Source organism: Acipenser ruthenus, chromosome 24 (genome assembly GCF_902713425.1).
Source record: "Acipenser ruthenus chromosome 24, fAciRut3.2 maternal haplotype, whole genome shotgun sequence".
In the NCBI taxonomy this organism is placed as follows: domain Eukaryota; kingdom Metazoa; phylum Chordata; class Actinopteri; order Acipenseriformes; family Acipenseridae; genus Acipenser; species Acipenser ruthenus.
Window position 1 is genome coordinate 10,348,654 of NC_081212.1, and position 13,948 is coordinate 10,362,601.

General features: G+C 38.6%; 1 protein-coding gene and 16 non-coding genes across 19 annotated transcripts; 9 read left to right on the top strand and 8 right to left on the bottom strand.

Annotated features, from left to right (window-relative positions):
- The first annotated feature begins 56 nt into the window (after positions 1-56).
- LOC117409028 (BEN domain-containing protein 5-like) lies at positions 57-4,663 on the top strand. Of its 3 annotated transcripts, XR_009308424.1 has the most exons (7): positions 57-511; positions 938-1,075; positions 1,233-1,300; positions 1,424-1,592; positions 2,089-2,279; positions 3,119-3,338; positions 3,976-4,663. XR_009308424.1 is itself a non-coding variant. In XM_034908402.2 (6 exons), the coding sequence occupies exons 2-6, from the start codon at positions 1,031-1,033 to the stop codon at positions 4,110-4,112; spliced, it is 762 nt and encodes a 253-aa protein (XP_034764293.1). In that variant the 5' UTR covers positions 57-511; positions 938-1,030; the 3' UTR covers positions 4,113-4,663. The 3 variants fall into 3 exon arrangements, 1 of the variants encoding a protein (XP_034764293.1); XR_009308423.1 differs by having other exon boundaries at positions 1,233-1,592; XM_034908402.2 differs by lacking the exon at positions 1,233-1,300.
- Positions 4,664-5,293: 630 nt separating this feature from the next.
- Positions 5,294-5,430, top strand: LOC131700795 (U4 spliceosomal RNA). The gene has a single exon (XR_009308604.1). It is a non-coding gene; the product is annotated as a U4 spliceosomal RNA (small nuclear RNA).
- Positions 5,431-5,669: 239 nt separating this feature from the next.
- LOC131700895 (U7 small nuclear RNA) lies at positions 5,670-5,726 on the bottom strand. Its single transcript, XR_009308704.1, has one exon. It is a non-coding gene; the product is annotated as a U7 small nuclear RNA (small nuclear RNA).
- Positions 5,727-6,281: 555 nt separating this feature from the next.
- On the bottom strand, positions 6,282-6,354 carry trnav-aac (transfer RNA valine (anticodon AAC)). The gene has a single exon. It is a non-coding gene; the product is annotated as a tRNA-Val (tRNA).
- A 127-nt stretch (positions 6,355-6,481) lies between these two features.
- Positions 6,482-6,554, top strand: trnav-cac (transfer RNA valine (anticodon CAC)). Its single transcript has one exon. It is a non-coding gene; the product is annotated as a tRNA-Val (tRNA).
- A 1,190-nt stretch (positions 6,555-7,744) lies between these two features.
- LOC131700692 (U4 spliceosomal RNA) lies at positions 7,745-7,884 on the top strand. Its single transcript, XR_009308499.1, has one exon. It is a non-coding gene; the product is annotated as a U4 spliceosomal RNA (small nuclear RNA).
- A 239-nt stretch (positions 7,885-8,123) lies between these two features.
- LOC131700896 (U7 small nuclear RNA) lies at positions 8,124-8,180 on the bottom strand. The gene has a single exon (XR_009308705.1). It is a non-coding gene; the product is annotated as a U7 small nuclear RNA (small nuclear RNA).
- A 555-nt stretch (positions 8,181-8,735) lies between these two features.
- On the bottom strand, positions 8,736-8,808 carry trnav-aac (transfer RNA valine (anticodon AAC)). The gene has a single exon. It is a non-coding gene; the product is annotated as a tRNA-Val (tRNA).
- Positions 8,809-8,935: 127 nt separating this feature from the next.
- trnav-cac (transfer RNA valine (anticodon CAC)) lies at positions 8,936-9,008 on the top strand. Its single transcript has one exon. It is a non-coding gene; the product is annotated as a tRNA-Val (tRNA).
- Positions 9,009-10,198: 1,190 nt separating this feature from the next.
- Positions 10,199-10,338, top strand: LOC131700693 (U4 spliceosomal RNA). The gene has a single exon (XR_009308500.1). It is a non-coding gene; the product is annotated as a U4 spliceosomal RNA (small nuclear RNA).
- A 239-nt stretch (positions 10,339-10,577) lies between these two features.
- LOC131700897 (U7 small nuclear RNA) lies at positions 10,578-10,634 on the bottom strand. The gene has a single exon (XR_009308706.1). It is a non-coding gene; the product is annotated as a U7 small nuclear RNA (small nuclear RNA).
- A 555-nt stretch (positions 10,635-11,189) lies between these two features.
- Positions 11,190-11,262, bottom strand: trnav-aac (transfer RNA valine (anticodon AAC)). Its single transcript has one exon. It is a non-coding gene; the product is annotated as a tRNA-Val (tRNA).
- A 127-nt stretch (positions 11,263-11,389) lies between these two features.
- On the top strand, positions 11,390-11,462 carry trnav-cac (transfer RNA valine (anticodon CAC)). Its single transcript has one exon. It is a non-coding gene; the product is annotated as a tRNA-Val (tRNA).
- A 1,190-nt stretch (positions 11,463-12,652) lies between these two features.
- On the top strand, positions 12,653-12,792 carry LOC131700694 (U4 spliceosomal RNA). Its single transcript, XR_009308502.1, has one exon. It is a non-coding gene; the product is annotated as a U4 spliceosomal RNA (small nuclear RNA).
- A 239-nt stretch (positions 12,793-13,031) lies between these two features.
- On the bottom strand, positions 13,032-13,088 carry LOC131700898 (U7 small nuclear RNA). Its single transcript, XR_009308707.1, has one exon. It is a non-coding gene; the product is annotated as a U7 small nuclear RNA (small nuclear RNA).
- A 555-nt stretch (positions 13,089-13,643) lies between these two features.
- trnav-aac (transfer RNA valine (anticodon AAC)) lies at positions 13,644-13,716 on the bottom strand. Its single transcript has one exon. It is a non-coding gene; the product is annotated as a tRNA-Val (tRNA).
- Positions 13,717-13,843: 127 nt separating this feature from the next.
- trnav-cac (transfer RNA valine (anticodon CAC)) lies at positions 13,844-13,916 on the top strand. Its single transcript has one exon. It is a non-coding gene; the product is annotated as a tRNA-Val (tRNA).
- Positions 13,917-13,948: the final 32 nt, after the last annotated feature.

A 13,948-nucleotide genomic window follows, 5' to 3' on the forward strand; every position in this document is an offset into this window, starting at 1 on the left:
ACAGCAGCTCATGTGCGTTATGGCTGCTGTGTTTGACGTCGCACACAGCTCCTCCTACTTTCAGTTCCGTTGTCTGACAAATTCGCTTTCAAAACACTAAAGGAAACAAAATAATATATATGTATCTAGCCAAATTATTAATTAGAAACATAAAAGGAATCGGGGTTTTCATATTTCTTTTTTATTCGATTTATTTGTATTTATCTGGACGTCGTATTTTTTGGCCGACAGGAAGTGAAATCATCACACGTTTCGTGCTGACTTTCAGTTGGGAAGGTGCAAGTACAGAGAGACGGAGCAAGCATGTTCGCACTAGTAAAGTGGGTAAATGGCGACGATGACGGTAAATTGAGTGTAATTCCTACTGAGTGGATTAAAGGATTTAATATAGAGGATTTTGAAGAAGAAGGCAACGAAGATGAGCGCCATTATGTCGCAGAGTGGAGAAGAGGGAGTAAACGACCACGTGAAGGATGGCAAGCTTTCGATTGTGAAGTGGAGAAAGTGGGAGGTTAGTATACCATATTTACCACAACTTTGAGATATAGAGATGCATTAGCAATTACGATCTTTGTAAGTAGTAAAAAATGGAAATACATATTTTAATCGTAGGTTGAAAAAAAAAGTTAATTACTGTATCACATGAAGTCAAGAAATGCCAGCAACAATAGCTATGGCCTAGTAGTAGTACTGCATCCCGAATTTTAGGTGACTGCTGTGTTAGATTCTCTGTATAAATTACTCATTTGGAAGTAATTAGAAAAAAATAAGCACACTACATAATTATAAATGTAGTAAAGTTATTATTATTTTTTCATTAAGTCATGTTAAATTTTAAACAACCAATATCTTCCTAGTTACTTTAACATGTAATACTTTTGAAATACAAGAAAACAACTTGTTGATTAATTATGATCCTTTCTGTTTCATTTTTAAGAAAGACAGTTGGAACTTGTTCAAATGCGTGATGTAATGACAAGAGCAGAAGAGACTCCAGCTTTGAAAAGAAAGAAATTTCAAAGTAGCAGATATGCTGATGAATCCAGCAGTGACACCAGACACTCAAGTGTGCCAGGTAAACATTGCTATTTAACATTTCTGTTAAATTTTAAGACTGAACAACATACTACATTTATTTTAAGGTGTGATGCAAGGACCAAATAAAAACTTTGACCCACTAATCATAAGTTACAAATCTGGTGCTGATGGTATCTTTTTTTGTTTGTCACAAGGTTACAGTCTTCTACGCCTGAGGGAATCTGCCATTAATACTGGGTTTTAATTTGCGATTAGGCCCTAGGTAGGAAGCAGTATCTGTCACAGAAGGCTACAAGTGGACGCTGTTGATGGTACAGTATTATTGAGTTCCGCAAAGTTATTTTAGACAGCAGTAAAAAAAAAAGTTTTTGGTTTGTTTATTTAGAACTCAAAGACTAAAGCATCTGCAAAGCAACAAAGGTCTACTGAAATTCTGAATCAGCTGACTAAGAAACCGCAAACTAATAAAGAGGATGGAGAGGTACAACAACTTAAAAGTAAAATTCAAGAACTAGAACAGGAGAATAAGAAGCTCAAGGAAATGGTAGTTGGAGGTAAGCATTATTGTTTCAAGCAGAATAAATATAGTATAGCGTCAGGAGCATTATATTAATAAAGACTAATAAATAAGTTAAGAAATGCACATATTTGTGGAAAAAAACAAACTCCTGTTTATTCTGGAACCATACGTAAAACTGGATTACTTGTATTGTAACGCTTGAAATGTTTTTGCTTACGATTGTAAGTCGCCCTGGATAAGGGCGTCTGCTAAGAAATAAATAATAATAATAATAATAATAATAATAATGAGATTAATTAATTAATTGATGATTGATTAGGGCGCTGCCCCTATGGGTTAAGACAATGGTATTGGTATCAACATCAACTGCGTTGTGAACCTGCCTTTACTTGATTAGTCCATACAATTGGTGATTTCTAATTGGGGGGGGTATAAAAAAAGCTTGCCGATTTCCAAATTTTGAAAAAGAAAAGACGAAGTAGAACAGAATTGCAAAGGTTTTCATAAAGCCGAATATTGTATAATTGCAGCTATCCCTGTGATATTGGACAAAATTGAGGAGCTAGGAAAGAGGGACAACTCTGGTCCTACTGACCACTCTATTGACAGTGAGGCAAATTGTCTTTGTGGAAGTCCACGGTATGCTGCGTCGTCTGCAGGATCAACTGTGTCCATATCCTCAATTCCTCAATCACAAGGAAATGGAAGACAACTTGACAAGGTAACAGTGTGTTGTATTACAGGCAGTGGTAACCAGTCTTTTATATATGTCAGTGAATCATTATCCTTTTTATAGCTTGCAAATTTAACCCAATTTAATTGAAAACTTAATATGAATTTGTAGAGCAGTAATTTAATTAGTTTTATTATACTTTACCATGACACTTCTGCATTTCTTTAACAATTAATGACTTTTTGTTTTGGCTTGTACATGTCATCCACAACAGACAAGTAGATCATTATTGCGTTTGTGAGGACTGCATCATAGGCTTAAGCCCTTTTGACACTGGCACTCCGACCCGGGTCATGACACGCTTATTGGTGACCCGGGTAATTTTTTTGCTAGTGTGAAAGCACTTACCCGGGTAGGAGGCGACCCACTTCAGGAGGTCCGGGTCGAGCGAGGCGAAATGACGTTTTTTTTTTTAGTCTGCACATTGCGTTGTTGCCGCTCCTGACCCGGGTCGATAAACTGCAGTCTGAAACCTCTCGGCCGACCCGCTTGACACCGTGTCAGTGACAGTGTGAAAGCGGCTTTATTGTAACTGGGTTCTTGATGCTGTAGAGGTCATACATGCTCACCCAAAACCAGACTCTTCAAGGTCAATTCTCAGTGGTGTATTTTACCTTATTGACAAGCACAGACTTTTAAAGGAGCCATAGATAGCATTAATTTTAAATCAAGGCTTATAAAGTCATGATATTTGCAAGGACACAATTTCCTAGAATCAAGAACAAGCTAGAGGATTGCCCGAATCCTGGTTTTGAGAAAATGCCACATATTTGTTTTTTTCTTGGTTTATTTGTTATAAAAATAAAACTTATTTCTTCTTTAAACAGGTGGAAATTCATCCAGGAAGTGGAGTGTATATAGACCAGCTGGCTTGGACAATAACAAATAAGGCTACTTCCTACACTTCATTTGTGAGAAATGCTATGCTCTCTGTGTTTGACATTGAAACTTTAGTAAAAAGTAATTTACGTGGTGGAAGTGGCAAACGACAGAAACATGGGGAAAGAAGAGAGGCCTTGGATCCCAACAAAGTGAATGCCATATACGGTGAGTGTTTTTAAGAGTTATTAATTAAATGCTTTTAAACCTTCTTTTTGTAGATGTCCATAATTTTTCTTCCATAGAGCCTATTTTCACTTAAAAATAGTTTTGAATTCAATATGTTTGTTATTATGTATGTATTTCTTAGCAGACATCCTTATCCAGGGCAACTTACAATTGTTACAATTATATCACATTATTTTTACATGCAATTACCCATATATATATATATATATATATATATATATATATATATATATATATATAATATATATACTATAATTACTGTAGCAATCTAGGTATAGCACCTTGTTCAAAGGTACAACAGAAGGGTCCCCCACCTGAGATTGAATCCACGACCGTCTATAAATAAATGTATGGTGCTATGAACAGGCTTTGTCCTGCACTCACTACTGTACTGGTTGACAATTGAATATGGATAGGTAAACACTAAAGAATTGCATTTAGTTCTCAATAAAAATGGGTTTCTTAGCATTCAAACATCGAAACAAACTGAGCTGGTCAGTAGTAAGAGTGTACAATTGTTTTTTTTTTTTTAACTTGCAAAAAATGGTGATTCATATAGTGCTTTTGAATGTTATCTCAAGTATGTATTTTTTAAAAACTTTCTTTTCATTTTCAGCTGCAACTCTGATGAAATTTCCACTTGCCACCAAATCACAGATTGGTTCTGTAATTAATGGGAAAATAGCTGAACTTAGGTATGCAATAAAGAAAAACGCACACAAAAATACACAAGGCTTTAATGATACTAACTGATACTGGTACTGGGCTTAGAAGTCATAAACTGTGTGGTAGTTCTAGTTCTGTTTTAGGTTTCCCCTGTATTTTATTTAGATGTTTAATTTCGAAAACAAATGAAACATCCCTTATTGAAGTTTTCCCTGTTGACTTTATTGTAATGTTTTTGCACTTTTACCATTGATTTACCTTACTTTTACCATGGTTTCCTACGGTTTTCAATTATTTTAAGATATCTTCAAATATTTCAATATGTCTGTTTGGCGAGCTACAGGGCCAAACTGCCAGTTAGAGATACCTTCAAATATTTGAAGGTATCTCTAAATGATGATTCGGCTTGCCGTAAGAAATAGTGTTAATTTACAGTAGTGTTATTGTATCTATAGTGATAATGTACATGTGTATATCCGAGAAATATTAGGGGATGAAAGTAATGTTTTTTTTTTTTTTTAAGTAATTCAGTGAAACTCCAACTCTGTTTATAACAAGATTGTAAACAAGATTTTGCAGTCGCTCAGATGAGGGCTCAAACTGATAACTGTTCAATAAAGTTTTATAAATTTATAAAATGGGTGCATTTTATTTATCGTACTACTGTAGCAGTCCACAAAACTTTGCAAACTGTTATTGCATGTGAAGTGATCCATTTGTATTACTCTTTTCCTGCATCACACGTTTACATATGTAAATTCACATTTTTCCATATATGAGTAAATACATTACCAACACAACATTTTAATTATGATATCATACATTTATTGAAATATATAATTCTATATATGTTATTAATGTGTGTATATATATAATAACATGTATTAAACATATATTTTTGACATGATACCATGTATTCATACTATATAATAAATACATTTTAAATGTATGGTTCATATGTGGTTAATATATTATAAATATATTGTAAAAGTATGAAAACATGCAATATACCATTTATTCATACTATATAATACATACATTTTAAATGTATGTTTCATATGTGATTAATATATTATAAAAGTATGAAAACTATAATTAAACTACATATTTTTCATATATTGTTATTGTATTGTTACATATATGAAATCCGGCCAATTTCTATATATGAAAAATGTATTTAATATTTTTTTACATATATTATCCACTTAACATTTGAATATATTATTTTGTCATTCAATATATTTTAAATAATATATTAAACATATATTTTTCTTCCGTATGGGTATCATAGCCCATGAGGTTTGTCCGAGGCGTGATTATTGCTAGTTGAAAACTTTAACCAATACCCCGCCGTGGTGACTTGAAATATAGTCGCCGCTGGCAATTTTTGACAGTCTCACAGAGTCTGCTATCATGTAGTTGAAAGAACAGAACAAATGTTGACGCTTTGACATTCTGGGTTTGGTTTTGTATTCTACTGATTGGGCACAACATTTGAGTTGATCTTTTTACTCTTTATAACATACACGTGTATTTACAAGGTTAGGGGCCGTTTCTCCTGTTGTGTCAATTATATTACTATGCAGCTGGCAGGCATTCGGAACGCGCACGCTAACAACGCGTCATCTTTCATTTTACAAAACACGGGGCATTCGACACGGAGAAAACCTTCTAGACAAATACTAAAAGAGCTAAACATCAATTTGCCTCCCCAGCCATGTTAATAGATATCTGGCTTTTTTGCAGTAGCATTAAAGTTGTGGTGACACACGAAAAAGAAACACGGAAATCTGTTTTGGGGTTGGGGAGTTAACCTACCAAACAATTTACGCACATGAATATATCATGAAAACAGCCATGCATGGAGGTCATGGGAACTCTCCGTTCTATTGCTTTCCTTTCTCCCAGATATATCATGCACATTATGTAACTTCTCTTCAAAGGCAATTTTAGTATTCAGACTGTAGTTGCAAAAATAATACAATATCTTTTGACTAGAGTTCATCTTTTAAAAACAACTACTTTGCCAACAGAAGAAAAAAAAGGCTAACAGAAGACGGTTTCGCTCCGTCGACCTCTGGGTTATAAGGCTCAGCACGCTTCCGCTGCGCCACTCTGATACAGCTGCTTCTCGAATGAAACACCCATTAATAAAATAAAATAAATCAATCAATTCTCAGTGCAACTTTTTGACGCAGTCTGCTGCTGGACTCACAGAGAGCGGAGAAGACCGCAACAAAAAAACGAACAAGCACATGTTTCCACCCGGTTCCGAACCGGGGACCTTTCGCGTGTTAGGCGAACGTGATAACCACTACACTATGGAAACTTTCACATGTACATTGTTACATTCAGCTGGGCTTTAAGTGAAGACTGCCTTGCACTGCAGGATCCAAAATGGGTAATCGGCACTGTATGCTTAGAGCGCAACACACGGATCGTTTGTTAAGCAACATGTTTCCATAGTGTAGTGGTTATCACGTTCGCCTCACACGCGAAAGGTCCCCGGTTCGAAACCGGGTGGAAACACAGCACGGCATCTTTTTTTCACTGTATGTATTTATTCTCCCCAGGTAAACAGCCACCCAGACCAGAACGATGTATTTGTAGTGTGCATGGTGCATTGTCAATGCAAGTCTGACTGTATATTAAACGGAGTGAGAATGCACTCTGCAACGTTTTGGCTTCGACTGCTGCTTGACTCACAGAAACGACAATGTTGATACTCTGACTCTTCTTCTTAAAATGCATGTTAAAATGCGGAATGTTTTCAAATTCCATGAATTCGCAGGTCTGTACAGAACAAGACGACTATCTGGTCTCACAAAATGTTGCTGGTTCTCGTAGAACAAAGAAGAGTTTGATCAACTATGTCATTCATGCCGACAAAGCTCAGGAGGGCGATCGTTAGGTTGAATATCTAAATTTCCCGGGTTATATCCCGAGTTTCGACAGATGTCAGTTTATTCATATACCTACAGAATCACAGGTACAAATATTGCAGTTAAAGTTTATGCTTTTCAAATCCGTGCACGAAAGGGGGTGCCCAAATCAGAATGAAAGTCACGGGGGGAGTAATCAAAACATCGCAAAAGAAAAATACACTGCATTAAACAAATCATTTGGAGCGGTCTAAAATGAGCAATCCAGGTTCGATTCATTGTTTTGCCCTTTCGATGGCAGCAGTGTAAAAAAATGACCTGCACATTTCTCTGCTGGCTTCGGGTAGCAAACAAGAAGCAGCGATTTCCCATATGATCTAGTGGTTACGATTCCCGTTTTTTCACCCAGGTGACCAGGGTTCAACTCCCTGTATGCGAATTCATTTATTTACTTGTGGAGGTAATTGTCAGATAAAAGGATTGAAAAATGAAACCCCACATTGTAGGATGGGGAGACTTATAACTAGTGACCATTATATAAAAAAAATAAATAACGTTTGCTTATGTTAGATGCAAGAGAGCGAGACAGATAGATTTGCATCTTGGTATCCCATCACTCCTATGTGCACCAAAGCAATGACGGTCTACACTTCAGTTCATATATAATCGGAATAAAAAAGTGGACTCTGTTGCATTGTGAGGCTGCAGTGTCGATAACATAAACCTCTACGTTTGAGGGATCATTTAACTGTACTGTATTATATCGCAGTAACTTGCCCACCGGCAAGTCAAATGTCTTTGCTGTAGGGGGTAGCATTTAGTTATCCCAAGTTCTGTAGCTTTGCGCAGTGGCAGTATCATAGCCCATGAGGTTTGTCCGAGGCGTGATTATTGCTAGTTGAAAACTTTAACCAATACCCCGCCGTGGTGACTTGAAATATAGTCGCCGCTGGCAATTTTTGACAGTCTCACAGAGTCTGCTATCATGTAGTTGAAAGAACAGAACAAATGTTGACGCTTTGACATTCTGGGTTTGGTTTTGTATTCTACTGATTGGGCACAACATTTGAGTTGATCTTTTTACTCTTTATAACATACAAGTGTATTTACAAGGTTAGGGGCCGTTTCTCCTGTTGTGTCAATTATATTACTATGCAGCTGGCAGGCATTCGGAACGCGCACGCTAACAACGCGTCATCTTTCATTTTACAAAACACGGGGCATTCGACACGGAGAAAACCTTCTAGACAAATACTAAAAGAGCTAAACATCAATTTGCCTCCCCAGCCATGTTAATAGATATCTGGCTTTTTTGCAGTAGCATTAAAGTTGTGGTGACACACGAAAAAGAAACACGGAAATCTGTTTTGGGGTTGGGGAGTTAACCTACCAAACAATTTACGCACATGAATATATCATGAAAACAGCCATGCATGGAGGTCATGGGAACTCTCCGTTCTATTGCTTTCCTTTCTCCCAGATATATCATGCACATTATGTAACTTCTCTTCAAAGGCAATTTTAGTATTCAGACTGTAGTTGCAAAAATAATACAATATCTTTTGACTAGAGTTCATCTTTTAAAAACAACTACTTTGCCAACAGAAGAAAAAAAAGGCTAACAGAAGACGGTTTCGCTCCGTCGACCTCTGGGTTATAAGGCTCAGCACGCTTCCGCTGCGCCACTCTGATACAGCTGCTTCTCGAATGAAACACCCATTAATAAAATAAAATAAATCAATCAATTCTCAGTGCAACTTTTTGACGCAGTCTGCTGCTGGACTCACAGAGAGCGGAGAAGACCGCAACAAAAAAACGAACAAGCACATGTTTCCACCCGGTTCCGAACCGGGGACCTTTCGCGTGTTAGGCGAACGTGATAACCACTACACTATGGAAACTTTCACATGTACATTGTTACATTCAGCTGGGCTTTAAGTGAAGACTGCCTTGCACTGCAGGATCCAAAATGGGTAATCGGCACTGTATGCTTAGAGCGCAACACACGGATCGTTTGTTAAGCAACATGTTTCCATAGTGTAGTGGTTATCACGTTCGCCTCACACGCGAAAGGTCCCCGGTTCGAAACCGGGTGGAAACACAGCACGGCATCTTTTTTTCACTGTATGTATTCATTCTCCCCAGGTAAACAGCCACCCAGACCAGAACGATGTATTTGTAGTGTGCATGGTGCATTGTCAATGCAAGTCTGACTGTATATTAAACGGAGTGAGAATGCACTCTGCAACGTTTTGGCTTCGACTGCTGCTTGACTCACAGAAACGACAATGTTGATACTCTGACTCTTCTTCTTAAAATGCATGTTAAAATGCGGAATGTTTTCAAATTCCATGAATTCGCAGGTCTGTACAGAACAAGACGACTATCTGGTCTCACAAAATGTTGCTGGTTCTCGTAGAACAAAGAAGAGTTTGATCAACTATGTCATTCATGCCGACAAAGCTCAGGAGGGCGATCGTTAGGTTGAATATCTAAATTTCCCGGGTTATATCCCGAGTTTCGACAGATGTCAGTTTATTCATATACCTACAGAATCACAGGTACAAATATTGCAGTTAAAGTTTATGCTTTTCAAATCCGTGCACGAAAGGGGGTGCCCAAATCAGAATGAAAGTCACGGGGGGAGTAATCAAAACATCGCAAAAGAAAAATACACTGCATTAAACAAATCATTTGGAGCGGTCTAAAATGAGCAATCCAGGTTCGATTCATTGTTTTGCCCTTTCGATGGCAGCAGTGTAAAAAAATGACCTGCACATTTCTCTGCTGGCTTCGGGTAGCAAACAAGAAGCAGCGATTTCCCATATGATCTAGTGGTTACGATTCCCGTTTTTTCACCCAGGTGACCAGGGTTCAACTCCCTGTATGCGAATTCATTTATTTACTTGTGGAGGTAATTGTCAGATAAAAGGATTGAAAAATGAAACCCCACATTGTAGGATGGGGAGACTTATAACTAGTGACCATTATATAAAAAAAATAAATAACGTTTGCTTATGTTAGATGCAAGAGAGCGAGACAGATAGATTTGCATCTTGGTATCCCATCACTCCTATGTGCACCAAAGCAATGACGGTCTACACTTCAGTTCATATATAATCGGAATAAAAAAGTGGACTCTGTTGCATTGTGAGGCTGCAGTGTCGATAACATAAACCTCTACGTTTGAGGGATCATTTAACTGTACTGTATTATATCGCAGTAACTTGCCCACCGGCAAGTCAAATGTCTTTGCTGTAGGGGGTAGCATTTAGTTATCCCAAGTTCTGTAGCTTTGCGCAGTGGCAGTATCATAGCCCATGAGGTTTGTCCGAGGCGTGATTATTGCTAGTTGAAAACTTTAACCAATACCCCGCCGTGGTGACTTGAAATATAGTCGCCGCTGGCAATTTTTGACAGTCTCACAGAGTCTGCTATCATGTAGTTGAAAGAACAGAACAAATGTTGACGCTTTGACATTCTGGGTTTGGTTTTGTATTCTACTGATTGGGCACAACATTTGAGTTGATCTTTTTACTCTTTATAACATACAAGTGTATTTACAAGGTTAGGGGCCGTTTCTCCTGTTGTGTCAATTATATTACTATGCAGCTGGCAGGCATTCGGAACGCGCACGCTAACAACGCGTCATCTTTCATTTTACAAAACACGGGGCATTCGACACGGAGAAAACCTTCTAGACAAATACTAAAAGAGCTAAACATCAATTTGCCTCCCCAGCCATGTTAATAGATATCTGGCTTTTTTGCAGTAGCATTAAAGTTGTGGTGACACACGAAAAAGAAACACGGAAATCTGTTTTGGGGTTGGGGAGTTAACCTACCAAACAATTTACGCACATGAATATATCATGAAAACAGCCATGCATGGAGGTCATGGGAACTCTCCGTTCTATTGCTTTCCTTTCTCCCAGATATATCATGCACATTATGTAACTTCTCTTCAAAGGCAATTTTAGTATTCAGACTGTAGTTGCAAAAATAATACAATATCTTTTGACTAGAGTTCATCTTTTAAAAACAACTACTTTGCCAACAGAAGAAAAAAAAGGCTAACAGAAGACGGTTTCGCTCCGTCGACCTCTGGGTTATAAGGCTCAGCACGCTTCCGCTGCGCCACTCTGATACAGCTGCTTCTCGAATGAAACACCCATTAATAAAATAAAATAAATCAATCAATTCTCAGTGCAACTTTTTGACGCAGTCTGCTGCTGGACTCACAGAGAGCGGAGAAGACCGCAACAAAAAAACGAACAAGCACATGTTTCCACCCGGTTCCGAACCGGGGACCTTTCGCGTGTTAGGCGAACGTGATAACCACTACACTATGGAAACTTTCACATGTACATTGTTACATTCAGCTGGGCTTTAAGTGAAGACTGCCTTGCACTGCAGGATCCAAAATGGGTAATCGGCACTGTATGCTTAGAGCGCAACACACGGATCGTTTGTTAAGCAACATGTTTCCATAGTGTAGTGGTTATCACGTTCGCCTCACACGCGAAAGGTCCCCGGTTCGAAACCGGGTGGAAACACAGCACGGCATCTTTTTTTCACTGTATGTATTTATTCTCCCCAGGTAAACAGCCACCCAGACCAGAACGATGTATTTGTAGTGTGCATGGTGCATTGTCAATGCAAGTCTGACTGTATATTAAACGGAGTGAGAATGCACTCTGCAACGTTTTGGCTTCGACTGCTGCTTGACTCACAGAAACGACAATGTTGATACTCTGACTCTTCTTCTTAAAATGCATGTTAAAATGCGGAATGTTTTCAAATTCCATGAATTCGCAGGTCTGTACAGAACAAGACGACTATCTGGTCTCACAAAATGTTGCTGGTTCTCGTAGAACAAAGAAGAGTTTGATCAACTATGTCATTCATGCCGACAAAGCTCAGGAGGGCGATCGTTAGGTTGAATATCTAAATTTCCCGGGTTATATCCCGAGTTTCGACAGATGTCAGTTTATTCATATACCTACAGAATCACAGGTACAAATATTGCAGTTAAAGTTTATGCTTTTCAAATCCGTGCACGAAAGGGGGTGCCCAAATCAGAATGAAAGTCACGGGGGGAGTAATCAAAACATCGCAAAAGAAAAATACACTGCATTAAACAAATCATTTGGAGCGGTCTAAAATGAGCAATCCAGGTTCGATTCATTGTTTTGCCCTTTCGATGGCAGCAGTGTAAAAAAATGACCTGCACATTTCTCTGCTGGCTTCGGGTAGCAAACAAGAAGCAGCGATTTCCCATATGATCTAGTGGTTACGATTCCCGTTTTTTCACCCAGGTGACCAGGGTTCAACTCCCTGTATGCGAATTCATTTATTTACTTGTGGAGGTAATTGTCAGATAAAAGGATTGAAAAATGAAACCCCACATTGTAGGATGGGGAGACTTATAACTAGTGACCATTATATAAAAAAAATAAATAACGTTTGCTTATGTTAGATGCAAGAGAGCGAGACAGATAGATTTGCATCTTGGTATCCCATCACTCCTATGTGCACCAAAGCAATGACGGTCTACACTTCAGTTCATATATAATCGGAATAAAAAAGTGGACTCTGTTGCATTGTGAGGCTGCAGTGTCGATAACATAAACCTCTACGTTTGAGGGATCATTTAACTGTACTGTATTATATCGCAGTAACTTGCCCACCGGCAAGTCAAATGTCTTTGCTGTAGGGGGTAGCATTTAGTTATCCCAAGTTCTGTAGCTTTGCGCAGTGGCAGTATCATAGCCCATGAGGTTTGTCCGAGGCGTGATTATTGCTAGTTGAAAACTTTAACCAATACCCCGCCGTGGTGACTTGAAATATAGTCGCCGCTGGCAATTTTTGACAGTCTCACAGAGTCTGCTATCATGTAGTTGAAAGAACAGAACAAATGTTGACGCTTTGACATTCTGGGTTTGGTTTTGTATTCTACTGATTGGGCACAACATTTGAGTTGATCTTTTTACTCTTTATAACATACAAGTGTATTTACAAGGTTAGGGGCCGTTTCTCCTGTTGTGTCAATTATATTACTATGCAGCTGGCAGGCATTCGGAACGCGCACGCTAACAACGCGTCATCTTTCATTTTACAAAACACGGGGCATTCGACACGGAGAAAACCTTCTAGACAAATACTAAAAGAGCTAAACATCAATTTGCCTCCCCAGCCATGTTAATAGATATCTGGCTTTTTTGCAGTAGCATTAAAGTTGTGGTGACACACGAAAAAGAAACACGGAAATCTGTTTTGGGGTTGGGGAGTTAACCTACCAAACAATTTACGCACATGAATATATCATGAAAACAGCCATGCATGGAGGTCATGGGAACTCTCCGTTCTATTGCTTTCCTTTCTCCCAGATATATCATGCACATTATGTAACTTCTCTTCAAAGGCAATTTTAGTATTCAGACTGTAGTTGCAAAAATAATACAATATCTTTTGACTAGAGTTCATCTTTTAAAAACAACTACTTTGCCAACAGAAGAAAAAAAAGGCTAACAGAAGACGGTTTCGCTCCGTCGACCTCTGGGTTATAAGGCTCAGCACGCTTCCGCTGCGCCACTCTGATACAGCTGCTTCTCGAATGAAACACCCATTAATAAAATAAAATAAATCAATCAATTCTCAGTGCAACTTTTTGACGCAGTCTGCTGCTGGACTCACAGAGAGCGGAGAAGACCGCAACAAAAAAACGAACAAGCACATGTTTCCACCCGGTTTCGAACCGGGGACCTTTCGCGTGTTAGGCGAACGTGATAACCACTACACTATGGAAACTTTCACATGTACATTGTTACATTCAGCTGGGCTTTAAGTGAAGACTGCCTTGGACTGCAGGATCCAAAATGGGTAATCGGCACTGTATGCTTAGAGCGCAACACACGGATCGTTTGTTAAGCAACATGTTTCCATAGTGTAGTGGTTATCACGTTCGCCTCACACGCGAAAGGTCCCCGGTTCGAAACCGGGTGGAAACACAGCACGGCATCTTTTTTTCACTGTATGTATT

Excerpts from the sequence above, each read along its gene's own strand:
- LOC117409028 (XM_034908402.2), top strand. The coding sequence starts at position 1,031 with ATGCTGATGAATCCAGCAGTGACACCAGACACTCAAGTGTGCCAG. Across the intron at positions 1,593-2,088 it reads CAAGGAAATGGTAGTTGGAG|CTATCCCTGTGATATTGGAC; the intron begins GTAAGCATTATT and ends GTATAATTGCAG. Across the intron at positions 3,339-3,975 it reads CAAAGTGAATGCCATATACG|CTGCAACTCTGATGAAATTT; the intron begins GTGAGTGTTTTT and ends TTTCATTTTCAG.